Source organism: Podarcis erhardii (genome assembly GCF_964252035.2).
Source record: "Podarcis erhardii genome assembly, chromosome: 13".
Classification (NCBI taxonomy): domain Eukaryota; kingdom Metazoa; phylum Chordata; class Lepidosauria; order Squamata; family Lacertidae; genus Podarcis; species Podarcis erhardii.
Window position 1 is genome coordinate 41,706,429 of NC_138502.1, and position 27,439 is coordinate 41,733,867.

Below are 27,439 nucleotides of genomic sequence, written 5' to 3' on the forward strand. Positions count from 1 at the left end.
ATCCACCTCCCTCCCGGACAGCGGCCAATCGGAACAAATTCTACCTGGGCGTACGGACAGTGAGGCGACCCTCTAGTGTTCGTCAGCTCTATCGTTGTGACGTAGTGGAATGTGATTGTTATGATTTTTTAAATAGACTCGCACGTAACTGAGAGCTTCCGGGTTCGCTTCGGGATCCTTCCCGCCTCTCCTCTGCCTTGTCAAGGATTTCAAGGCTTGCCCCTCACTTAAAAAGAAAAAAAGAGAAGAATATAGCAATAAATACACGATTCCCTGCTCCTTTAAACTATGGGTCGTGTGGGAGAAATGTAGTCGTTCTGATGTTTTCGAACATTTAAACATGTTTTTATTGTAATTATTTTTATGGTTGGGTTTTTAACAGATCTTTAACCCTGATATTGGGACGCAGGTGGCGCTGTGGGTTAAACCACTGAGCCTAGGACTTGCCGATCGGAAGGTCGGCGGTTCGAATCCCCGCGACGGGGTGAGCTCCCGTTGCCCAGTCCCTGCTCCTGCCAACCTAGCAGATCGAAAGCACGTCAGAATGCAAGTAGATAAATAGGTACAACTCTGGCGGGAAGGTAAACGGCGTATCCGTGCGCTGCTCTGGTTTGCTGGAAGCGGCTTAGTCATGCTGGCCACATGAACTGTACGCTGGCGTCCTCGGCCAATAAAGCGAGATGAGCGCCGCAACTCCAGAGTCGGCCACAACTGGACCTAATGGTCAGGGATCCCTTTACCTTTACCTTTACCCCTGATATTAAGAGTCTCATGCTCTACCGACTGAACTATCCAAGTCAACAGTATCTATAGTTTTAATTCTATCAATGCTTTTTTATTATCTTTTTTTCTATGTTTTTAGCTGTTCCTATTTTTATCTGGAAGCCGCCTTGAGTCCCGTCAGGGGAAAAGGTGGGACAACAATTATTTTTACTATGATTATGATTATGCAACACACCACATACTGATTGATGGAGCAAAAGCTTTCTGACATGCAACTGAGTCCTGGATCAGGGCAGGGCAGACAATTATAAGTAGACTGCTGAATTCTTTATTTCGTGGGGAAGATGGATGGAAATCCAAACCAGCCTGTGCTCCCTCTTAATAGTTTGCAACAGTAACAACAGACTACCTTACAGGGCTGCTGTAAATCACAGGTGGACTTTGGGCTCTCAAATATTAGCAGCAACCTGTGCGATGCTAAAATTTGGCACCCCCCTCCTCTCGCACTCCATTCTATGTCAATGGTGCAGCACACCCAGTGGCACTAGTGCCCAGTGCAGCCAAACCGGTTGCACTACCCTAAAACCGCTTCTGTTTACGTGCCCCACTCTCAGCCACCTCCCAACCCCAACCTGCCCTGTGAGCTCAGAGGGGAGGCAGAAGCGAGGAAGCTCAGCAAGAAGTGCTCCTGCTATTTGTTCCTGAAAGGACCCTTGAGCAGCTCGAGATAACACACTGTTCTACTTTTATAACATTTGCTTCTTTGAAATATTGCTGTGAGTTTGGGAGGTTAGTCAGTATGATGCCTGAACCTCTGGGTTCCTGGATCCAGCAAGGGTTAAAATCTAATGGGGGATTCCATTGTTCAACTGGTTGGGCAAGTTTGTTTGTGACAAAATGGCCATAGTTGTAATAATAATAATAATAATAATAATAATAATAATAATAATATTACTTGTACCCCGCCCATCTGACCAGGCTTCCCCAGCCACTCCTGGCAGCTCCCAACAGATTATTAAAAACATGATAAAGCATCAAACATTAAAAGCTTCCCTAAACAGGGCTGCCTTCAGATGTCTTCTAAAAGTTAGATAGTTTTTTATCTCTTTGACATCTGATGGGAGGGCGTTCCAGAGGGCAGGCGCCACTACCAAGAAGGCCCTCTGCCTGGTTCCCTGTAACTTCGCTTCTTGCAGTGAGGGAACCACCAGAAGGCCCTCGGAGCTGGACCTCCGTGTCCGGGCAGAAACGATGGGAGTGGAGACACTCCTTCAGGTATACTGGGCCGAGGCCATTTAGGGCTTTAAAGGTCAGCACCAACACTTTGAATTGTGCCTGGAAATGTACTGGGAGCCAATGTAGGTCTTTCAAGACCCGTGTTATGTGGTCTCGGCGGCCACTCCCAGTCCCCAGTCTAGCTGCCGCGGGAAGTTGCCAATTAAGGACCACCGTTAGAACTCAGAACGAAAGGGAGAAATATACCAAGAGGAAGACACGTTTGGCACACCCTCACCGTGATCAACACCTGGAAACCTACGTCCCCACTGTGGAAGGATGTGTGGATCCAGAATTGGCCTCCACAGTCACTTACAGACTCACTGTTAAAACCGTGTTCATAGAATCATAGAATCATAGAGTTGGAAGAGACCACAAGGGCCATCGAGTCCAACCCCCTGCCAAGCAGGAAACACCATCAGAGCACTCCTGACATATGGTCGTCAAGCCTCTGCTGAAAGACCTCCAAAGAAGGAGACTCCACCACACTCTTTGGCAGCAAATTCCACTGTCAAACAGCTCTTACTGTCAGGAAGAGCTGTTCATGGAAGACAATCTTACTCGGCTACGAGTGATCTCCAGAGAAGAAAACCATTAGTATAACAAAATAAGTGATGGCGCCCTCTGACAAATGGGTGGGCCTCCCTCCTCTGCCTGTCTGGTAGTGAGAAAGGAAATAATCTAGTGTGTGAGAGAGGTGAGAGCAGGCAGAAGCTGGGGGGTCAGAGTCATGCCTGATTTCTGCTAGAATCCAAGCCTGTGACTATGCTAGAAGCAAGACCTCTTTGCATGTTAATGCTGTGAACCCCTCCATCTTAGGCTCAGGTTGTTAGGATGTGTCAATAAACCATATATTCTAAAGACACTGCAGTCTTTATGTGCCTCATTCCAAAGGAAATTGAACCCTGGGTAAGTGCCTGAATTCCCTGGAAATTTGCCCCACTTGGAGTTCAAGTGGCATGTAAGAGTGTTTTAAATGTGGGGGCAAGCTCAGAAAGGTTGTATATTATATATCTATGTGCAAACTATGGTAGTGATTGACTGTTTTGGTTCTCAGAGCACAATTTTTCATTTTCTCAAATTATATTTCAACCATTTAAATATTTTCAGATTTCTGTATGAAGAATGGACATGAACTCCTGTCTTTGATGCTTACCTTGGGGGAATACGCTGTTGCAATAAACTCTGGACTTATAATAAAGAGACTTTGTGGAACCAGTTTCAATAGATCTATATTACTCTCTCTTTTTTCCGGCCACTGGGGCAGAAATGAGAGTTGTCCATAGGAATCAGTGGAGGAATGTCGGATTTTAAACCAGTGTGGACACCAGCATGTACTTCCATGTAGATGCAGGCTGCAGCATAAACACAGGTGTTCCAGCTTTTTCTAACTTAGATCTTATGTTATATGAAATATTTGATTTGTTTTAATATGTGTTTTTAAAACACTTTTAAAAAACACAATTTGGCTGCATGCACATTAATGGAACATGGGGCTTCTGAATGCAGTTGAATGCTAGATTTAGGCTGGAAGTTATCTGGATTCACTTTTTGAGACAACCTCCTAGTTAAAAGCTCACTTGCCTTTCCACCCATCTCATCGGCCTGCTTCAAAAATAAAAAGATGAGCCATGCCTCAAAGAAAAGAAGGCAAAAGTTTGGGCAGATTTAGCATAACAGGAGTGCAGGCCCATTTCCTCCTTTACTAGAATCACCCATCCCAACCGGTACCACAGGAGAATAAATGTCTTTGCAATTCTGAAAACTCTATGAAACCTCTGAAACGCAAAGTGGACAAATAACAGAAACATGGGGAAGCAGGTATGGTACCATTCCTAACTTTTCTTCACCCTCTGGTTTTGTAAACGAAGAATTGAGCGATGGATCTGCCTTTGAAAGTAGGATTGCAGACACTAGTGCCCTCGGGACAGATATTGGGGCTGGTAAGGGCCCCACTTTATTATTATTATTATTATTATTATTATTATTATTATTATTATTATTACCCCGCCCATCAGGCTGGGTTGCCCCAGCCACTCTAGGCGGCTTCCAACATACACATCATCATCATCATCATCATCATCATACTTTAATAGTAACAATAAGATCCTATATAAAAAGTCATAATAACTTTAAAATAAACAACTTATACCAAATACAGCAATATGCAATAAACCGAATGAGACGCAGCAGTGTCTCCAAAGCATGGCAGCACTGGCTGATAATGATTTGAATTAAGTAAGTCAATGAATTAATGTTATTATCTAAAAGTAGCGGGGCGGGGGCATTCGAACGTTAAGTCCCAGAGTCTTAACATTACCTAGCAGCAACACTAACTGCAGAGAAAGAGCAAATATATCCTACAAAGAAGAGAGAGAACAGATAAAAAGGAAAGGAGACATTTGAAATTTGCACTTTTTAACACTCCTCTCCCCACCTCACTAGCTCAGATAAACTGTTTCCATGACAATATTCCCATATCTAACTCTATATGTGACTAGCCTTTTGTGGAACACTTACAAGTCCTCAAGAAGATTTGTATAGTGCCTGCTCTCTCCTTTAATAAGCATTATAGACTTGGAAGGGACCTGCAGGGTCATCTCTGCCAAACCCCTGCAATGCAGGGAGCTCAACCAAGGCATCCATGATAGATGGCCGTCCAACCTCTGCTTAATGGTGGAGTAAGAGAGCTGAAGACAATGCCAGTATATTTCACAAATTGGAACCAGTGGCTGTGCGGAATAGGAAAGCGGATGTAAGTGCAAGGGGTGGAATATTTGAGGGCAGAATTCATGAAGGTCTGAATTCAGGAACTCATAGGCTTGTCACGGGATGGAATACTCCTCTGCCTGTCGGGGGAGGCTTATTCCATGCAGCAAAATGTGGAAGACAGCTGTATGAATCAGACCCCTGCCTTCACAGTTTAAATAGTGCAGCATGTTCCTATTAAAGTGTCAAAAGTGTTTGCTATTTACAGACCAAGGAACTTATTAATATAGAAAACGGTTTGCTGTAAACCATCTGGTACTCCTGATGTTTTCCTTCTCAGCTACTTCCTGTATTTATGGTGTTAGTAAAATTGACATGTGCCTTAATTTTATTTCTAACTACCTGCATAGACCTAGTTGAGAAGCTCGGGACACAGTTTGGATTACAGGGGTACCTCAGGTTACAGACGCTTCAGGTTACAGACGCTTCAGGTTACAGACTCCGCTAACCCAGAAATAGTAAAGGTAAAGGGGACCCCTGACCATTAGGTCCAGTCATGGCCGACTCTGGGGTTGTGGCGCTCATCTCGCTTTATTGGCCGAGGGAGCCGGCGTACAGCTTCCAGGTCATGTGGCCAGCATGACTAAGCCGCTTCTGGCGAACCAGAGCAGCGCATGGAATGGGTTAAAAACTTTGCTTCAGGATGAGAACAGAAATCGTGCTCCGGTGGTGCGGTGGCAGTGGGAGGCCTCATTAGCTAAAGTAGTACCTCAGGTTAAGAACAGTTTCAGGTTAAGAACGGACCTCCAGAATGCATTAAGTTCTTAACACGAGGTACCACTGTATTAAACAACAGGTTGATCTTGTGTCCAGTGATTACAGTGGTACCTTAGGTTACAGACGATTCAGGTTACAGACTCTGCTAACCCAGAAATAGTACCTCGGGTTAAGAACTTTGCTTCAGGATGAGAACAGAAATCGCGCGGTGGCAGCAGCGGGAGGCCCCATTAGCTAAAAGGTACCTCAGGTTAAGAACAGTTTCAGGTTAAGAATGGACCTCCGGAACAAATTAAGTTCTTAACACGAGGTACCACTGTACTTGCACTTTTTTCAATGATTGTTATTGGCCTTTAAAATAAAATAAAATATGAAAGCAGATGGACATTGCAAAATGAGCAATGTGTCCTTGCTGTGCCATGATTGGCTCCTAAGCTGATAGTCTAGTCTGTGTGTGGCTGGGTGGTGATACTGGGAAGTCAGCTTGGGCTTGTATTGACTCCTATGGGATGTAGCTACTTACAACATCTCTCCCATCTCTGTAATAACTTTTCAGTGGCAGGGGAGGATAAGATTCTGAATAGGCTCTCCAACCCTTCCCACCACAGCCACAAATCTGCCTCTTTCCAAAGCCCTTGTGTTGGCACTGTAGTTGTTACACAGCCTTAACATCTTGACTGTTATGATGTTGCTGTGCACAACCAGAGGTACCACTGCACTGACCTCAGAGCTGGCACCATTGAGTTCAACGAGAGGAAAAGCAAATTTTAAGAAGCGTTGCTGTCTTCCAATGATTGCCCTATCTACATCCCCATGACAGAGAATAGGATATAGTATAAATTAGAACCTAATCACAGCACACCACCAGGGTATAAACCTCCACACAGGAAGTCTTCAACTTTGGTGATAGGATGTACTACAGCATTGGGCTATATTTTCATGGATGGTCTTAGGTTGTGCACGCAACACACACAATGGATTCTCCAAGCAGAACTATGGAGAAAGGGCACTTTGCACCACCAGGCTCTCTCCATAACATTGCAAGGAAATGGAGCGCGTTGGCGAATAGGTTTGCCCTGCTGTCGTAATCCTGTTTTGATGCAGGTTAACTCCTTGACAGAACTGCATGGTAAAGTGGAAGGAAATTCGTTAACTGAACTGAATTTAAATAAATCTGCACAATACCAAAACCTCAACATAGCCTTTTGTGATACTGATGGAAGCTTTAGATAACATAAATCCATTAAAGAAAGATTTACATGCAGCGTTAGAAGGCCAGCTTAAAAATAACAACACCCTGTTATGGTAATACAGTATTGTTGTTGTTGTTTAGTCGTTTAGTCGTGTCCGACTCTTCGTGATCCCCATGGACCAGAGCAGGCCAGGCACTCCTGTCTTCCACTGCCTCCCGCATTTTGGTCAAACTCATGCTGGTAGCTTCAAGAACACTGTCTAACCATCTCGTCCTCTGTTGTCCCCTTCTCCTTGTGCCCTCCATCTTTCCCAACATCAGGGTCTTTTCCAGGGAGTCTTCTCTTCTCATGAGGTGGCCAAAGTATTGGAGCCTCAGCTTCACAATCTGTCCTTCCAGTGAGCACTCAGGGCTGATTTCCTTCAGAATGGATAGGTTTGATCTTCTTGCAGTCCATGGGACTCTCAAGAGTCTCCTCCAGCACCATAATTCAAAAGGAATACAGTATACTAGAACACAATAATAGCCTAAATCTGTGTGCCACAGCTAACTCAGTTCCCCTTATTCACCTTTGCTTCTGTTCATAAATAAATTAAAAGTTGCAACTGATTATGCCAATGAAAGTGTGCAGCAGTAGTAACTATATCCGTTTGTTACTAACCCAAGGGGAGGAAAGCAAGGGGTGTTGGGTTCCTGCAAGAGAAAACTCACAGTGTCCTGTTTGCGAAATTGCTCTAAATATTTTGCATGTTAGAGGATATTATATCCCATCAGCCAGTGCTTTTTTTCTAAAAAAATGTTTAGGGATACTCTCATTTTCCGACTCATATTGAAATACTGCCCCTCAATGAGGCCAAACTTAGATTCACAAAATGTTTAGGGGTATGCGTACCCCTGCGTCAGCCCAGAAAAAAAGCACAGTAGAACAGCTCGATAACATCACAACTGGGCTGCAGCCTTGTTCCATGTGATATTGTTTCCATGCCTTATTGTAACTTCAGCCAATATCTAAGGCTACACAATTTAAACGGAAACATCCACAAATACTTTCCTATTAACTCTGACACACACATCCTTTTCCTTCCATGACTTATAATGATTGTAAGCTCCTCAGGGCAAGGACCTGCCCTTTTGTACTCTGCAAAGTGCCATGATCAGTGATGTCACTAAATAAATACAGTAATGATGATGGTATTTAATGAGCCTGCCTTCTCTATTATTCTCTTGCATTTCAGAGATATTTGGAAGTCTTGCAGATTTCTCCTCCGATGCTCTCCAATCGTTGAAGGCGACAAAATGCAAAAATTCCATTTCACTGCACAACAATAGTGACTTTTAAAAGGTGTACTTTTAACGGGATGGTGATAAAAGAGGCTCCTGGGAGGCCGGAGGGACATTGATGGAACAACTCTTGGGTTGGGGCAACTGGCTAAAAAGTTTTACAATGTTCTAAACGGTTCTAATTTTGGTTCCTCTATTTTGTTTTTGTTGGGTGGGGGTTGTTTAAATGTTTGGTTGGGTTTGGCGGTTATTTAAATTTGGGTATAAGTGTAAGCTGTTTGCTGTTATTATTATTATCATACTCATCATTATTTTTGGTTTCTATTGATTTATTGGTTGGTTTGTTGCCTGTATGGGATATCCTGTTTTTTAATGTTCAATGTTTTGTTGTGTTTTTATATATGCTGTAAGCTAGCCAGAGTGGCTAGGGAAACCCAGCCAGATGGGTGGAATATATATAATTGTTGTTGTTGTTGTTGTTGTTGTTGTTGTTGTTGTTGTTGTTGTTGTTGTTGTTGTTGTTGTTATTTTGTTACTATTGCGTTGCAGAGTTGTAAGGGATCCTGAGATTCATCTAGTCCAGTATAATAAAAATCCATATCCGTTCACTTTAAAAGTGAGGCGAATATGCAAAAAGCCCACATTTCCTGCCTTTTCGAAAAACATGGAGAATTCAGTCTCACCCAGAAAGTTGGCTAAACAAATGCTTAGGACAGGGGGGGTAGAGGAGGCTTATTCGCACACATGGAACAACGGAATCGCCGCTGGGTGTCGCGATGGCCACACTCCGCACCCAGCGGTGGAGAGAAATCGGTTGCAAAGGGGCATCTGTGGGCTGGAGAGAGGAGCCAGAGCATCCGCGCGTCTAGACGGAGGGTAATCTCATTAGGGCTTGCTATTCTTTCGCTCGGCGTTTCAATTTGCGCGCGCCGCCTCGCGCACCTTGACGGCGCGGGAGGCGGTTTGCAAATCACTCCGCCTGTCACCCTATATATATATATATAGCAAACAAACTGCAAGCAAACTGTTCTATTTGGGGGTTGCAATATATATATATATTATATTGCAGCCCCCAAATAGAACAGTTTGCTTGCAGGCACCCAGCCACCCCACTGATGCAGTGTGGGTGGGAGGGAGACAGACCTTCTCTTAGTGTTGGGGGGCGGGGGCATCCTTTGGGGGGGGCCACCTTTTGTCCCCATAGAAGGGGGGGGGAGAGACTTTGCTCCCCCTCCCCATGGCTAGTCCTACCCCACAGAGCAAGAGCAGCAGCCCCCCAACCCCCCCGCCCCGCGTTGATGGAGGCGGCGGCAAGAAGGGAGATGAAAGGGGGGTGGGCGTCGGGGGCGGAGAAAGTGAAGCGGAGGGGGGGGGGGTTTCGCTGCTGCGCGCGCACGCGGAGCACAAAGGAGACGCCGAGAGGAGGAGGAGGAGGAGGAGGAGCGCCGCGCTTTGTGCGCCGGAGACCTCTGGAAGGGAAGCCGCCACAGGCAGCAGACACGCGCGCGCGCATTCACACGGACACCCGTACCCGGCTTGGGCCGCGCTGCGCCTACCTACCTTCCTCCTCCTCCTCCTCCTCGGCGGGCGTGAGAGAGAGAGAAGCCCCTCCTCGGGGAGCCCCTGGGTGGGTGAGTCCGTGAGTCCCTCGTCTTTTCCCCCTCACGGCGGGCGGGCCGACCGAGAGCTTTGGCCGCCTGAGGCGGAGCGGCCAAAGGGCGCCTTTCTCTTCCCTCCCCGAAGCCAGCGCCCATTTCGGCACCTCAAAGGGAAGGGGGGGGAGGGAAACAAAGCACCCCTCCCCACCACAGGCGCTTCTCCCATTCTGTGGGGAAATCTCAACGGTTTCAACGTGATGAAGGGACGTTGGCCGCCGCCTCACTCCTGCCTCACAGCAGGGCCGGCCCTGCCCAGCCTCGGCTGGAGGGGGCTTTTCATGGGAGAGGACCGCCTGCCCATAATATAACTGTTATTTCTGGGATGAGGATGGGGCAGAGAGGATCCAGCTCCTAGGGAATGAGGTCCATCTTCGACCACCTCAATAAAATATTCGAGGGGGTCCCCCCCCAAAAAAAAAAGTTGAGGGGGAATTCCCATCCAAATGGCATGGGTGCGCTACCTCATGGGATTGATGATGCAGGGTGGGGCTTACCTGGTGTGTCTCCCCCCCCCCCAAGTTGGCACACCTGAGATGGGGTGTGTATGCAGGTAGGGTGGGGTGCTTTGCCTCCCCCTTGCAAAAGATGGGGAGGTGGCTCCTCTGCGCCTGAACGCCAAGAGATGGCGTTTGGGGGGGGGCATCCCTGCTGCACCTTTCTGTGCACTGAGTGCCATAGGAAAGTGCTGGGTGCTGCACCTGGGATCCCGGGGAACTGCCCAGTGCAAGGAGAGGATGGAGGCGTTGAAGATAAAGGGAGCAGGGTAATGATTCAGAGAGAAACCACTGGTCTCCTTTGGGTGGGTTTAGCCTTTGACCTTCGGTCTTTGATGCTCGCTACAGACGCAGCATCAGCAATGCTCATTCTGTTTCTGTTTTCCATATTGCTTGATGAAGTAGCTCCTCGAGCCTCTGTCTGGTGAATTTTGAGCGAGAGGAGGAAGACACATTTGTATATGCAAAGAGGAGCGTGGTTCTTTATCATCACATGCTCCAGCGGTGGAAGCTGGTTCAAAAGTTGAATTAATTAGGACTGTCTCACACCCATTTTTAAAGGCACAAATATGCAAAGCTGCAACTTATTTGCAAGTGCATGATGGAACCTGGGTGGTGAAGACCACTAGCACCAGGTTGGATGAATTTTAGTGCACAAACTCCTCTAAGAGTTGCTTTTTTGCTTCTGCAAAACAGAGATTGAAAACAAACTGATCGGAGGGGGAGTAACCCAGGGATGGGTATCCTAATTTAACAGTTGACTTAGATCAGGCTTCCTCAACCTCGGCCCTCCAGATGTTTTGAGACTACAATTCCCATCATCCTTGACCACTGGTCCTGCTAGCTAGGGATCATGGGAGTTACAGGCCAAAAACATCTGGAGGGCTGAGGTTGAGGAAGCCTGACTTAGATTTTATGAATGTTGTGGGCAGCTTTGGGGATTCCAGCTGGAAAGTGGAATGCAATTTGCAAATACACTTGGACATGTTCTCAAGCTTCTATCAACATGGTAAACCGTTCTAAGAGTTGAGGAATGAGTCCTGGCAAGACCTTATTTGGAGTGTTCAGTTCTGGATATTGCAGGTCAGAAAAAGCTTGCACACAATTTGATTTTAAAGGGCAGATATGATGAGGAGAGGCTGAAAGAGTAGAATATAGAGAAAAACTGACAAAAACAATATGCTAACAGTTTTCAAATATTTAAGTTTCCAGCCTAACTTTAGGCAAGAAGAAGTGGCTTTGATCTTGGTTCAGTAATAGAAAAAAATGTAGTGCAAGAAACTGCATAGACAAGGAGGTAGCAAGATCTTCTTCCTTGGAGGGTTTAACACAAGGTTGGACAGGTACCTGTCAGTAATACTATTTTGATGTTGAAGGGTTGGGCTGCAGGTATCTTGGTATCCAACTCTTTGTTTTCAGTGCTGCTATGTGGGTGGCACTGTGGGTTAAACCACAGAGCCTAGGACTTGTCGATCAGAAGGTTGGCGGTTCGAATACCTGCGACAGGGTGAGCTCCCGTTGCTCGGTCCCAGCTCCTGCCAACCTAGCAGTTCGAAAGCGCGTCAAAGTGCAAGTAGATAAATAGGTACTGCTCCGGCGGGAAGTTAAACGGCGTTTCTGTGCGCTGCTCTGGTTTGCCAGAAGCGGCTTAGTCATTCTGGCCACATGACCCGGAAGCTGTACACCGGCTCCCTTGGCCAATAAAGCGAGATGAGCGCCGCAACCCCAGAGTCGGTCATGACTGGACCTAATGGTCAGGGGTCCCTTTACATTTATGCACCAACAGGGAGCTATCCTTACACAGTCGTACCTTGCATCCCGAACACCTTGCAAGTCGAACGTTTTGGCTTCCGAACACCGCAAACCCATAAGCGAATGTTCCACTTTGCGAACATTCTTTGGAACCTGAATGTCCGACGCGGCTTATGCGGCTTGCAGTTGCTCCTGCAGCCAATTGGAAGCCGCACCTTGGTTTCCCAATGTTTTGGAAGTGGAACGGAGGTATGACGGTATGTTCTAAAAGACACAGATCTCTTAAAAAGCTCTCAAAAAATATAGGCAGACTGTGAGCAATGACTATGGTCAATGGGCACTCTGCCCATATTAACAAAACTATCATCTTTGTCTAGATAATGTGCAATGTGGAACACTTGCATTGCAGACGCCGAGAATGGTTTCTTAAAGAGTTTTGGAAATTGACCAGCATTTCTCTGCAACGTTTGCTGAATCTATCGGTGGCTATCTTGTTACCATGCTGGCTTATGAAACTGTATTGATAAAGCTGTGGTGAAGGAGGTTTGGTCTATCAATAACTATCACCCTGATTGCAGAATGGATGGAATTATTAGTCGTGATAGCCTACTGCAGGAATGGGAAACCCGTGGCTCTCCAGTTGTTTGTTGAACTACACTTCCACTCATTCTGGACCACGTTGGCTGGGAACTAGAGTCAAAGAGCATCTGGAAGGTCACACGTGCCTCATCCCTCATAGAGCATAGTGCATCTCAGCATACTAGATGCTGGGGACAAACAGCAGGTATCTCCATCACCTTCATGCCCTGTTTGTGGGATTCCATAGGCAACTGGCTGGCTACTTTGGGAACAAAATGCTAAACTAGTTTACCGATAGCAGGGCAGTTCTTAAGAAGAACCTTCTTGGTTTCTGATCCTCTTTGCATGCATGATTTCTTCTCTCTTCAGCACACCCTTTCCTCTGCCAGAAAGGAGGATGTGTAGCAACATCTTGTTTCCTTTTAAGTACATAATGAAATGCTTTCTTCTGTTCTCTTTATGTGGCAAATAGTCCCATCTTCCTTTGCCCCCAAACCATTCATTTTGTACACCTTGCTTGGAACGAAACCCATTTAGTTGAATGTGCTTGGGTCTTGCTACTGTAGCTCAGTATTTGGTGAGTTAGTATACTAATTATTGAGCAAATCCCAGTCTCGCTGTGTCACTTCATCAAACTTTGTGGCTTTCCCAGTAGCTCTCAGACACAATAGTTGTGTCTTACTTACAAATGGCTACACTTTGAAACTTATTAAGTGGCAGGTCTTTCCGAGAGCAGCTTTGCCTTTGGGCTTCTAGGTGCCATTTGGACCACAAGCAATTACAGTTCACTTTCTTAAGTTGAGTCGGGGAGGAAACATTTCAACGACAGGACACTGCAATGGACCTCCAGGTGGCCATAATGGAAAATCAAAGGGAAGCTGCTGAATTATAGTTCATCAAGAGGTTAAATGCTTTCACATGGACTAAACTGATGCAACAGATTTTTATTATACAGTACTGGGGCTGGACTAGATGACCATTGGGGTACCTTACAGCTGTACGATTCTAGGATTCTGTGTGGGTTAATTGGCTTACCAATGGCAGGGTATCTGTGTTATCAACACAACAGTTTTTTGTGTTAATGGCACTGCTAAAACGCAGTTATCACCCTCTGTAATTTTCTACATTTCCTTCTGACCTCATTGAAAACATCACCCTATTCACAGACACACACTCCGAATAACATGTCATGCATTTGGTGAAATGGACTGTAGTTCACAAAAGATAATGCCCGGTGTTCAAAATCCCCATTGTTCTAGGCGCATTTTGCGACAGGGAATTTTATTAGCACAAGCAGTTTCTGAGCTCTGGGTACAGTACTGCACCTAAGATTTCAGATTAAAACTGCACAGTGGAAGGAAAGGAGGACCTTTTTCTGCCTCCCCACTTCCGGCTACTTTCTGAAGAATATTAGGGGCGTGGGCAGAGGAAGGACTAAACCATGTGAAAAATGAACATAATATTTTAGCTGCAATTCATTCATTTTCAGCTTTGTGTTCTTGTTATAAAAAAAAGTGCTCCTAGACATTCTGTTGTTGCGCCCATAACCTAGGTTTAGGGTGTCATTTAGCTCCTAGCTTTCATATCTCAGTTTCTAACACTGATAATGTCATAATAAATGTGTCAAGTCTTTAAGCTTCCACGGGACTCTTTGTTGTTTTATAACTTAGTTTCTTCACCAAACCTTTATTAGGCATTACAAATATAGGCCATCATGAAACATCCATATATAAAAATTTAAAATATATACAAATAAGCAGCCATATAAAAATATGTAATAACGAGGATTTTCACTGGAGTATCTCCTGCTACATAGTGCCATTCACCACTCTGAGAGATACTATTTATTGATAAAAACTTAGCCACCCTTGCAATTACTTCCGGGTTAATGTCAGATAGAATCTGATATTTTCATTGTGCCATTATGTTAGACTATCCAAAAAACGGGGATAGTACACGTTTGCGTAGCTGGTTGTACAATGAACAGTAGAAAATAATATGTTTTACTGTGTCCGGCACATTCAAAAACCTCTGCAATGTCTATTGTTTCTGGGGATGTTTAAATACCTGCCCATGACAAAAGCTGAGGGGAAAAGGTTCAGTTGGGCTAACATAAAGGCCCTGCATTGGACTGGAATTATTAATTTTGAAATATAAGTGACCCTGTTATCTGTTGCATTTAAACCATAAAACTTGGGGGAGCAAAATTTATTTACAGCTGACTCAATGTATTGTTTTTCAATGTTCCTTAATCTGATTTGAATATTACGATAAATATATTGCTAGCCCATACCCAGTATTCCTTCGTGTGTGTACTTAGTTATGCGCACATCGTCTCATACTTGATTGCACTTGGAGCCCCAGGATACTTCTCAAGAAACTTGAGTGCATCTTATCTAAATCAGTATTATATGCTTGTATCCAGTTGCTTTATAACACGGTTGCCAAGACTAAACGCCTTTGTGTCTTTAGGACCCAAACTGCAATACAGTCTTTAAACTGTTGTTGTTGTTGTTGTTTAGTCGTTTAGTCGTGTCCGACTCTTCGTGACCCCATGGACCAGAGAACGCCAGGCACCTCTGTCCTCCACTGCCTCCCGCAGTTTGGTCAAACTCATATAAACTCTTTAAACTAGGGATGGTTAATTTGTGGTTCGCTAGGTTTTGTTGGAGTCTAATTCTAAGAATGGAAGAGCTGTGTTTTAGTGGAAGTTCATATGCTTTACATACAGAAGGTCCCAGTTTAGTTCTCAGTATCTCCAGGCATGGCTGGGAGACACCCTTGTCCGAAACCTTGGAGAGCCACTACCAGTCAGAGAAGAAAATTGTGAACTAGTTGGGTCAATAGTTTGACTCAGTATAAGACAGGTTCCTATTTTCCTAGACCCAGCCAGCATGGCTAATATTCAGGGGTAGTGAGAGTCCAACAACACCTGGAAGACCGCAGGTTCCTCACCCTTGCCTTAAACCCAAACCTCCTTACCAGTTAGTTCTTAAGGTCTGCACCAATCATGTATAAAGTGGAGAGTTTGTTTTGAAGAATAAAAGGAGCCAAAAGGAGTGAAGAGTGAGGTGCAATCCTCTAACTGCTACTTAACTCTTCAGAACCTCTGTCCTAGGCACCTTTTTCAGCTAGACTCTTCTTGTACTGTTAGGGAACAGGCTGTAGAGAGGTAAACCAGGCGTATTCCTTTGCCCCATATACTCCTTTAAACACAGTACTGTTACTGTCGTGCAGGATTTGAACTTTAGTGCCTATTAATGGTTAAATATTGATATAAGAAATCTATACCGGTAACCTGGAAAAGAACAGTGAACGTTCAGAAGCTTTTACTTGTAATAAACCCCTTGTGTTAAAAAGGATAAGCAGCCTCTATGAAAGTGAAGTGCAACAGAAAATGAGTTAAGGAAAACTTGACCTGAATAGCAGGTATGTCTTTTGTTTCATAAGAATTAAGAATGTTGAACAGCCTTTGATTGCTATCACCCTTGCATGAACCCGAGGAGGAACGCGTTTTTTCTTTTAAGCTAACAGTTAATGGGCTATGAGCAGTGGTTGCGCCAGGTTATTTTGCGCCCCAGGCAGGGCTTACTACTTGCACCTCCCCCCCACCCAAATGCTAACTTCAATTTTCAAAAACAGATGTATTGTAGAAAAAATGAAAAGCACAAAACTTGAAACTGCTACATTTATTTTAAATTGCAAGAATTAGTAATAACAGCGACCTTTGATTATCTTTCTCCAATACAAAAGAAAATGTTTTAGCACACAAATCATTGTGAATAGCCTTGTGAATTGTGACATTAAAAGTTAAGTCTCTTTAAAGTTTCAGTTTCAAGCACATCAGAATCTCACTTTGCATGACTTTTCCTTTGAGGATTTTGTCATCAGTTCCTTCACGTCAAGTGCTGATGCCTGGGCATGTTCAGCTGATACAAGTTTGAGCTTTGAGAAACAGTGTACAGTGGTACCTCGGTTTAAGAACAGTCCTGTTTACGAATGATTCAATTTACAAACTCCACGAAACCGGAAGTAGTGTTCCGGTTTTCAAACTTTACCTTGGTCTACAAACAGAAACCGAACGGTGGAAGGGCACCGACGGTGGGAGGCCTCATTAGGGAAAGCGGGCCTCGGTTTTAGAATGGATTCGGTTTAAGAACGGACTTCAGGAACGAATTAAGTACGTAAACCGAGGTACCACTGTACAACACTTGCCACTGACACTGGAAGTATGAGAAGGATCCTTAGAACAACAGAAACGTTAGACACATTATCCAGGAGTTTTTGTTGTAATATGAAAAGAAATACTTCTTGTGGAAATCTTTGAGCTATTGCTATAAGTTCACAGCACAGATCTTCAGCATTAATACCTTTGTTTCCATTGTGTAGCAATGATTTTTCCAAATTCTTGCAGGCCTTAAGTACATCTTCAGTAGATTTTTTTTGTTGATACTGTATATATCATATAGGAAACCAAATAGGGAATTATATTGTTGAAGCTGTCAGAATCTCTGTAAGAATACAATAGATTGTATGCCGTGTCTATAGCTGGGCGATATTTTGATAAATTGTCTGAAACCAGTGTGATGATCAGATTGTGATACAGGTTTCAGACTTTTTGAGCTGGCAATACATCGCGGCTGGCTCCCCAGCTGCTGACAGCACAGCACACCTCACCTCACTCCCATCCGACTGCCTACCTTTGCTGTGCTGGGGGCAGTTGGGGAGCTGCAATGTATTGCCAGCTCAAATTGCTTGCAGATGGCAAAGGCGCAGGCAGAAAGAACCTGAGAAGGCGCTCGCCCAGAACTTACTCAGGCTCGGTTCGCCTGCCTGCCTCCACCACCTCCTCTGCCCGGGTGGACTGCCTCTTTCTCCTGGTCAGTCACTCCTAGAGCGACCATTGCTGCCCTTGGGCTTCTTTACCAGCATCTCTGCATGCTCCCTGCTGATAATCTTGGATTCCCCGCCCCCCCCCCAGCAGGTTATTCTGACTATGCAATAAGAGGAAATCCCAGAAGTGTCAGGGGTATTTAATCATGTGGAAGAGAAGCATTTGTGTATTGCAGGGACAGTCAGAGGACAGTTTGAGAGCTATACAATAATAATATTTAGAGAGAGAGAGTTATTTTTTTTGGGAGGTGTAGCTGTTGTTTTGTATATTTTAGATCTTGTGATTTATGTGGAAATACTTCAGTTTGATTGTGTGTGTTTTAATGTTTTATTTTTTGTTTATGACTACTTTTGTTATGTTGCAAAGTGTGTTTTTTCATGGTGTAAGCTGCCTTGAGCATGGTTTGAGCTGTGGAAAAGCAACATAAAAATAAAAACTCTGTTATGTATGGCCATAAATGTGTTCTTTTCAGTCGCCTTTTCCCACGATTTAGCAAAGACAGTTAGAATATATAATACTGGTTCTTGCTTGTCAGCAGAAATGTTTTTCTTAACACAATTCAACAATTTAAATATAGGATCTAAATAAATGCTTGTCTGAAACATTTCACCAATTGCTCCACCTCCTCTTCCAATGTTTCCTTGCTTTTTTGCATCTCTACAATATTTAAGAGGATATGCTGCCATATGTGGAGATGCTAGGATGTGTGAAAGATAAGCTAATGCGGCACATGTGTGAGAATGGAACAGCTGTGCGGAGAGGAAGGTTTCGGATATGTCTGTTTGAGAAAAAATGGAAGTTCTTAACAGAGAGGGTTGGTGTAGCTTGAAAGTTTGCCTCCTTCATTTTGAATGTGGGTTGGTCCTCTGACACAGTCTTAGTACTGCCTCTGTCCTTCCTAAATTAGTACAGTGGACCCTCTAAGTTTGGATACAAACTTAATTCATTCTGGGGGTCTGTTCGCACCCCAAAAATTACGTAAATAGAGGCACGCTTCTGTGCACATGCACAGTGCGCTTGAACACTTCTGCGCATGCATGCGACGCGATTGAGCGCTTCTGCGCATGTGCGCGCGGTGCATGGCTGCAACTCGAAGATTCCGTATCCAGAGGGATACATAAGTAGAGGTACAGCTGTACATGGTGGTCTGTCGCTAATCCTTAAGAAAGCTTTAATTGTGATGGCAGTAGTCACTGGCCTTGTTATGAGCCTCTTTTGCTCTGGACCTTACTTGATTGGCAAAATGCAGGGGACTTTAGTTTGGCCTCTCTTTTGCCCATGTGGTGTCTAACCCTGAGACCTTTGATCTTGTCATGACTTATCGTGTGACGTTTGAGCCATGCGGCTCAGCAGAGAGAGCAGGAAACAACAAGCCAACCACAGAAGGGAGCGGAAATGAATCAGATTTCTCAAGCAGCCTGAAAGTCTTGCAGAACAGTGCTATATTGTGAGGGCCCAGGTGGCAAAGAAAGGAGGCCTTGATAATCTGCTTGTGAAGACTGGAGTGTCATCAGGTATGACAGTATACCTCCTTACATGTACCTGTGATGGACCAGTCAGTAGTAGAGAGTCAAATGGCAAGTAAGATGCAGGCAGTGTGAAACTAGGTAGGATGCTTCAGCAACAGTTTTACTGGAAAGGGAAGAGGCTTAACAAAATGAGGAGACAGAGAGGAGCTCTGTTCTGTTTATGTGGTCGAAGGCGTAGAAATGGGATTTTGGGAAATGCTGTTTTTGAATAATGAAGTACAGGATACCATCCAACTTTGCTCATTAATAGGCGTGATAATTCAGTTTAGGAAATTTTACTGCTCATGTTTGGATGGTTACTATTTTATGATATGTTTTTGTAGGAGTAATTTATTAATGAATGAACTAAAATTAGATTACTTACATATTGATAGTTCCAGTTACAGATAGGTAGCCGTGTTGGTCTGAAGAAGTGTGCATGCACACGAAAGCTCATACCAAGAACTGACTTAGTTGGTCTTTAAGGTGCTACTGGAAGGAATTTTTTTGTTTTTACATATTGATAGATATGTATTTGAATGCTCATATGTTTGCATAGATACTGATGACTCTGCTTTATGTATTCTATTGCTCTATTTCAGACAAAATGCATTAAAACTCGGAAAATAAATAAATGGCAGTGTGTGAACTGCAGAGCTTTCGTAGGAATGTCAAGGTGAACCAGATTCCTGGGTTTTGCCGCTCAGGATCAGAAGTATTGTTCCAATGCAAGAGGCTGCATTAGCTGTTTTTTCCCCCTCCTAGGTATCGTGAGGTGCCAACTTAAGCCATACAGCAGGATAGAATTGGCCAACTCAAGGGAGTGAAGCTGCAGACCTGTGTGGGAGAAACGTAGAGTTATGTTCCAAGCCAAGGGACCAGCCAGTACAGCCTCCGCTAATGTATGTATTGTAATCAAGATTTCAGATTGAAGAGGTTGCTGCTACTTCCTGGGGAATGGGTTGAGGGGAGATAACATGTGCCTCACAGTCCAATCCTATGCATGTCTGCTTCGAAGTAGGTACCCCTGAGTTCCATGAGATTTACTCCCAGGTAAGTGTGTAAGGGACTGCACCTTTAGTTACTCAAATATAAAACTAACATGCCAGTCTGTTGCAGCAAAAGCACCCAAAAGATGGCACTTTAAAGTCTAGCAAATTATTATGGCATAAGCATTCACAGACTAGAATCTTACTTCATCAGATGCATGGAAAGTAATCTTCCGTTGGAAATAATATTTAACCAGAACAAAGGAGAAGGGCCCCAAGGATATAAGTAAAAACAAACAAAATCAGAAGAACCGTAAAAAGGTATAAAAGTGATTTACAAATTGACAAAACAAAGCAACATGCAAAGTGAACATATACAAATATAAGCAGATAAAGCCATATACAAATATAAGCAGACAAAGCCACTGTTGCGTAACAATTTCTCCAAACACTTCAAGTTACGATAATGAGATTGCTTGCTTTGCATCCTGTTTCTCACTTCATCAGAACAAATGGAAAGTTTCTCACAGATAGCAGTTGTAGACTCCCACGCAAGGGCTATATGTCTGGGACAATGTAATTAAAACTTAAACGTATGCAAAACAATCACAGTGACCATTTGCAGCAGCAGCAGCAGTGTTAATTGATAATAGCACAAGCTATGCATTGCTTGCTTGCTTAATGAACACTTGCTTGGGACAGGAACTCACTACAGTGGTACCTCGGGTTACAGAACTTCATGTTATGTGATTTTGGGTTACGCACCGTGCCGAACCCGGAAGTACCGGAACAGGTTACTTCTGGGTTTCTGCGCCTGCGCAGAAGCGCTAAATCGCACTTTGCACATGCACAGAAGTGTCAAATTGCAGTTTTTAGCTATTTGGGCATGTTAGCAGTACTAGGATAACTGCTGTTGTGAACGGTCATTATGCGTATTTTGAATTCATTTAAGCCTCAGACTGTTCTTTTTACATTTTATGGTCATTTCCTCTTTTCATTCCAGTTGATTAACCTTAAGCATTGTACCTGGTGAAAGTTTTTCATTTTAGAATTCTGCTTTATTTGTAGCACTTGACTGCATAGACACTTGGCTCAAGTTGATGTAATCTTCCATTTTGGATGCTTCTTGCAATAGGAATAGTATACCTTGGATGTGAGAATCGTTAAAAATTATTAGTTCAATTTCTCATGTCTGTTCACCATATTTGGGTATGTTTTTTATGTTTTACTAATCAGGATAACTGATTTTTGTTACATCAATATTTTTGTGGGGTTCCTCTCTTTCTAAGGAGTCTGTTTTTCATTCGGCATGTTTGACATTTTTATTGATGTTAAAATATTACAGAAAACTTTACAAAAAGAAATAAGTTTTACTTAATGTGAATTTGATATATTTTCTTGTATTTATTTATTCTATTTCTAAATAATTTGAAAAAAGATACAAATAATGATAACAATTAAAATTCATCCTAGAAACAGAAAAACTACCTTAATATGGCTATTAATGTCTTAAAACTATCCTATTCATTCTGTTCATATACTTGCAGTGCCCTTGAAGAAGGAATTTTCTGAAATGCACTGGCCTTACAATAAATTGCATTTCTGTTCCCTGGAGTCCTCCCCACTCCACTTTTCTTCCTTTGCCAGTTAGTGATACTATCCAAGATCTGTGGTTGTTTTTACACAAAAGTTGATGTCATAATAAATTCATCAGGCTGAAATCCTGTATCTTTTACTGGGGAGTCAGCCCATTGAATTCAAACTCAGTGGGACTTACTTCTGAGTAGACATGTAGAATATTGCACTGTCAGCCTTTAAGGTGCCAGAAGGCACTATTGTTTTCAAAATTTATGTTCACTTATCCTTCCAGTGAATCCTGTGGATTGTAGTTTGTGGAAGCAATTATCTGTTCTTAAATTCTTGTACAGTGGTGCCCCGCAAGACGAACGCCTCGCAAGACGGGAAACCCGCTTAGACGAAAGGGTTTTCCGTTTTGGAGGCGCTTCGCAAGACGAATTTCCCTATGGGCTTGCTTCGCAAGACGAAAATGTCTTGCGAGTTCCTGCGGTTTCCCCCCCCCTTTCCCCCCCCTTTTTCTAAGCCGCTTATCAGCTGATCCGCTAAGCCGATAAAAGCCGCTAATAGCGCTAATCCGCTAAGCCGTCAATGGGCTTGCTTCGCAAGACGAAAAAACCGCTAGACGAAGAGAATCGCGGAACGGATTAATTTCGTCTTGCGAGGCACCACTGTATTCTTTGGAAAATCAATGTGAGTTAAACAGGACTCGCATGGTTACGTTCCAACTCTAAGAAATAATCTCCCTTTAAGGGGGTTATTGAGAACTTGCTTATGGTAGTTGTCTGCCCAAACAGTGCATTACATAATGGTCTAGGAAGAAAGTGTGAAATGGGACATAAATATGAAATTCCAAAACTCCTTAAAAAGTTGCAGTATCAAAGCTTACAATTGTGATTCTGTGCGATCTGCGATCTCTTTCTATTCCCCATTGTTTCTTAATGCAGATCATAACATGATGCTCTCTACTCTGTATAATTATCAATTGCATTTTCCCTCCCCTCTTCCTTTAGGAGGCAAAGAGCAACTCAGGGGCATCCACCGTGCAGAGATCCAAGGTAATTACCACCCCAGTTTTTACCTTTGGGCATGAATGTTTCCCCAGAAGGTGTGGGGACAGTCAAATAAAAACACGGCACCACAACCCCTGCAACTCCTCTTTGCTTCAGAAGCAGCCTTGTACCATCGCTGTAGAAAATGACAATTTTACTGGCCTCAGCATCCTTGGAACTTGTTAAGTGAATATGCAATTCTTTTTGAACTTGCTTTAAAGAAGCAAAAACAAACAAACAAACAAAAAACAACTGTTATTGATTATCCTTTTCAGAGGCTTCTAAGGCACTTATTAGTATATAAATTGCTTTATAGTTCTTATCTCAGCTGCTGACTCAGTTGGATCTTTAAAGCTTTCCCATCACCTCATAGTTCTTTTTAAAGGCAAACGGCTCCATCGCTGTAGCTCATGTTCCTGCGCCCTGTTGTTGGGGTAACTTTGTTTATGGATCTTCAAAGGATGCACACCATATGCAAAATAATTCAGCTCCAGGCTCAAATTACACATTATGTAGTCTGCCGAGAATGTAACGCAGCTCGAGGGAGGGAAGGGGAGGGTGCATGGAGAAAGGGGGCTGCCTTTGCCTTTCCTCTCTGGTCCTTGCTCAGATTGTAATTGCACCCCCTCAGGGACAAACTAGAGAGGATATGTGAAACGCGTAAATGCATTTGACATACAGCTACCACTGGTGGAGATTGGCATCAAAACCATGCCATATAGGGGTGGGAGGAGAGGTCTAACTATTCCCTTGCATGCTACACTCCCAATTAAAGCTCATCCCTCTTTCCAAAGTTGATCCCAGGAGGAAGCTTCCGCTGGCACAGGCTGCTTTGGGTTTGAAGCTCCTCCCCCCTCAATAGAAACACAGAACTTCAGTTATAACAGAGAGGGAAGGGCTGTTGATCTAGGTATGCAGAAGGTGCTAGGTTCATTCCCCACTATCTCCAGGCAGGGCTGCGTGGGACTCCTGCCTGACACCTTAAGAGAGCCGCTGCCTTGATGTGGTGGACCAATGGCCTCACCCTGCATAAGGCAGCTTCTAATACTGTTTGAGCTGCAGTGTGGCAGCAATAGATAAACAATTGACAAGGTGGAAAGAACCAGCCGAACTGTCTTTGATTTTTAGTGTGCATTCATATATTAGGTTTTTGTGACTTTTTCTCCTTTTCATTATTTTTTATCTGCTGATAATTGGCCAAATGCCTGCTTTGGATGGGGTCATATTCCTCTGAAGGAGCAGATTCAGTCTGGGTATGCTCTGGATCCATCTCTGCTGCTAGAGCATTTGGCGATCTCATTGACTAGGAGAGCTTACCAGCTTTGGTTAGTGACAGATGCTGCAGCCATTCCTGGACTGGTATAGCCTGACCAGCGATCTCTACATGCTGGTCCCCTCCACATTGGATTGCTGCAGTGCATTCTGTGTGGGGCTGTCCTTGAGGCTGACCCAGAAGCTAGTGCAAAATGTGATGACTCAGCTGCTGGATGGGGCAGAAATTACCATATTACACCAGTGCTGAAAGAATTACACCAGCTGCCTATTAGCTACTGGGCTAAATTGATGGTGCAAGTACTGGTATACAGAACCCTTCTAAAGCATGGAACCAGGATACATAAAAGAATACATCTTCTTAGGAGGTCCGCTTCACCTTACTTTGGAAGCAAGCCTTCAGTTTGGCAGAACTCCCTCCCGTTATATATCACTCACGGATCATCTCTATTGTCATTTAGGTTAGGATTGAAGACTTTCCTCTCTCAACAAGCCTAAGTGGAGTTTGTTATCCTGGCTGGTATTTGTATTGGATTTAAAACTTATTTTAGCAGTTGTTGTTTCTAGATGTTTTTAAATGCGTAGTTGTTTTAACTCTCTTTATAAATTTGGATATACTGTGAGATTACATTGTGCTTTTGCTGCTGTCACTCAGTCTTTCAGCTTGAAGGCCCAGGTGAAGGAGACATGCAGTGCGTGCCAGAAAACTGTCTATCCCATGGAGCGCCTCGTGGCCGATAAATTTGTCTTCCACAACAGCTGTTTCTGTTGCAAGCACTGCCACACCAAGCTCAGGTGAGAAGGGCAGGGGAAGGAAAACTTTGCTATTGGGGAAGGTGAAGAGGATTTGGGGGATGGGAGGCTAGGTGGTTGGGTTCATGTCACACTCTCCCCACCAATCTTATCTTTATGGTAGGCCTACTCGCACCCCAGAAAACCAATGAGGAACTGGGGACAAGCACAAGACGAACCAGAAATGTTGAATAAGAAACCCATTTAGTTCCTTTATGAAATTTCATGTTCTCCAGATTCTGTACTGAGGTACACAGCAGTCTGCCCACAATGTGGGATTGAGGTAGAGGACAATTTTTCTTTCGGCAGTGACAACTGCTCTGAAGTTTGAACCTTGATCAGAAGAGGGCAAGAGGTTTGGTCTGAAAGGCACATACATAAGACCACACTTTTTCCTTTCAGCTTTATGCAGTTGTGAATATTGACACAGATTTAAAGAGTAGGGTGAGAGGGCACTACTCCTTCCTTTCCTGCTCTGCCAAGGTGATTAGGGCAAATTAAGGAATTAAACATACAGTGGTGCCCCGCAAGACGAAAAACTCGCTAGACAAAAGGGTTTTCCGTTTTTTGAGTCGTTCCGCAAGACGAATTTCCCTATGGGCTTGCTTCGCAAGATGAAACATCTTGCGAGTTCTTGCGAGTTTTTTCCTTTTTTAAAAAGCCGCTAAGCCGCTAATAGCCGTGCTTCGCAAGACGAAAAAACCGCTAGACTCACGGAACGGATTAATTTCGTCTTGCGAGGCACCACTGTACCTGTCTGTTGAAAAGTACCATTCAGTCCAGTAGGGTTTACTCTCAGGTATGTAGATATAGGATTGTAGACTAAATGCCAAGTTTATGCAACTAGACACCCTTTATGTCTTACAGTTAGGAGAACAGAAGTCATCACTTTGAGATTAGTTGGAAGGAATCTTTTTAAATTATGAAAACCTTGCCTCAATGCAATCAATTTCTATAAATTCTTCTGAGGTTGCCTGTTCTTGCAAATGTGACTTGCTTGGACCAATTCATTTTGCCCACATTTTAAAGAGCTGGTAACCTTAAGAGTTAAGGGGAGCTCTCATTCTGAGGAGAGTTCCATGTAAAACAAAAAGGCTGGTGTAAGCTCAGCCTTTTAACAAAGAAGGGGCAGTAGCAGGGACAAACTAGGCTTCATGCCTCATTCTCTTCTGTTCTCTTCTGTTGTGTTTCTTCAGTCTTTTTCCAAGGTGGGCTTTAACATGTGCTTTCCCTTCCTTCCAGTTTGGGTAGTTATGCAGCTCTACACGGGGAATTCTACTGCAAGCCACACTTCCAGCAGCTATTCAAGAGCAAAGGCAACTATGACGAGGGCTTTGGGCGCAAGCAACACAAGCAACTCTGGCTGCAGAAAGAGGTGGAGAACGGGACCGATACAGCATGACGAAGCAGGCCCCAATTTCCCCACTTTGAGAGCCCTGGTATGGGGATGAACTGAGCTGATGGAAAGCAGTGGAGCTTGCAAGGGTTGCTGGGAGCAGGGAAAGCCAGGCAGAACAAGAGGATGGTTCCAGTGTTGTGGGAGCAATGCTACCTGCGTATCTGGGAACCCGACACTGTGCCCATGGAGGGGTGAGAGTGGAGGATCTTGAACAAATCATGTAAGAGCAGGCACACCAGCATGCTGGTGGGGGACAGGGGTTGCATGAATGAAGCAACAGATATTGGGGCTTGTATTTCCACACTTCTTTAATGTGATTGCATCTGTGATATAAGCTCCTGAGCAGGAGAGATCCATGTTTACCACACCTTCTCCTGTGCACTACCATGTGGAATGCAAACTCTCCCCTCACTTGTCACACATCTTGCAAACTCAACTACAGATCCCATGAAACAGCCTAGATTGGGGAAATTGCCAGGTTACAATTTCCTTTGTCATAGAACCTTGGGCCAGAGAAACTTTTCCAGCAGGCTTTAGTTAATGCCTACTACACCTTATGTTTACAATCCAATCCCATCCCATCCAGCTATGGAGTGGCAAAGGAGGAATGGCTCTATTAAAATATCTGGTTGTCTGGATAAACACAAATCCCGCTTTTAAAGGAAATTTTATGATGGGGCAGGGCACACAGTAAATGCTGAATATTAATTTGGCCAGAATTCATTTCTACCTCTCCCTTTATTTAAAACACTCCCAGATTAGCCTGTACTTCTTTTCCTGCTGGGAGACTGTGTGCTTCTGCTGCAGAGATCACACTCATAGATAGTCCTGCTAAGAAAGCATGGAAAGAGAACATGCTGCTTTCCAGAGCAACTAGTTTTCTATTGTGACGAAAGGGCGGGAGAAGCAATCCTGGAGAAACAGAGGGCGAGTGTGGAGATAATGCAACAATGACTGAAATGTGCATACCGATCCAGTTTTGAACACGAAACAGGAATTGGATGGGATTCCAAACCTTGCACCTTCATTTTCATCAGCTCGGTTCTGCCCAAACATTTAGCCTTAAATCCTGGGGAAGCATTCAATGTCTATCTTTTATATTTGCCTTTTTCAGTGGTACGTGGTTAAGCTGAAGCACAAACTCGTGGTGTTGTGTCCAGAGTTGCGCTGTCTGCTGTCTTATTTTTGTAATATAAGTTTTTTGAACCTTTCTTGCTTCATGTTGTTCTGTGAAACAGTTTGAGGTGGTGAAATTTACAACTTATCCCATTACATGCAAGTTTCCCTATTCAAATACTGGCATGAATTATGCACAGGAGAACAAAGCCGCCATTTTGTTTTATATATATTAAAAAAAACAACTCAGTTGTTTCCTGTTGTAAGGAAAGCTATGATGCAACACAGACTGCAATATGGAGGTGACCCAGCATTGACAAATTTTGCAGTGGCTGCTGGAGCAGAGAGAGGAAGATATAAGGTAGATGAAGTAACTTAACTGTGTCTGCATTCCACAGCAGA

At 43.9% G+C, this 27,439-nt stretch overlaps 1 protein-coding gene across 5 annotated transcripts; it reads left to right on the top strand.

Annotated features, from left to right (window-relative positions):
• Nucleotides 1–8,809: 8,809 nt before the first annotated feature.
• On the top strand, nt 8,810–27,132 carry LIMD2 (LIM domain containing 2). 5 transcript variants are annotated; one of them, XM_081838326.1, is made up of 5 exons: nt 8,810–8,833; nt 19,608–19,744; nt 22,420–22,464; nt 24,386–24,525; nt 25,765–27,132. In XM_081838326.1, the coding sequence occupies exons 2-5, from the start codon at nt 19,703–19,705 to the stop codon at nt 25,922–25,924; spliced, it is 387 nt and encodes a 128-aa protein (XP_081694452.1). In that variant the 5' UTR covers nt 8,810–8,833; nt 19,608–19,702; the 3' UTR covers nt 25,925–27,132. The 5 variants fall into 5 exon arrangements, with proteins under 5 accessions (XP_081694452.1, XP_081694448.1, XP_081694451.1 ...); XM_081838322.1 differs by lacking the exon at nt 8,810–8,833 and adding an exon at nt 9,374–9,588; XM_081838325.1 differs by lacking the exon at nt 8,810–8,833 and adding an exon at nt 9,374–9,584.
• Nucleotides 27,133–27,439: the final 307 nt, after the last annotated feature.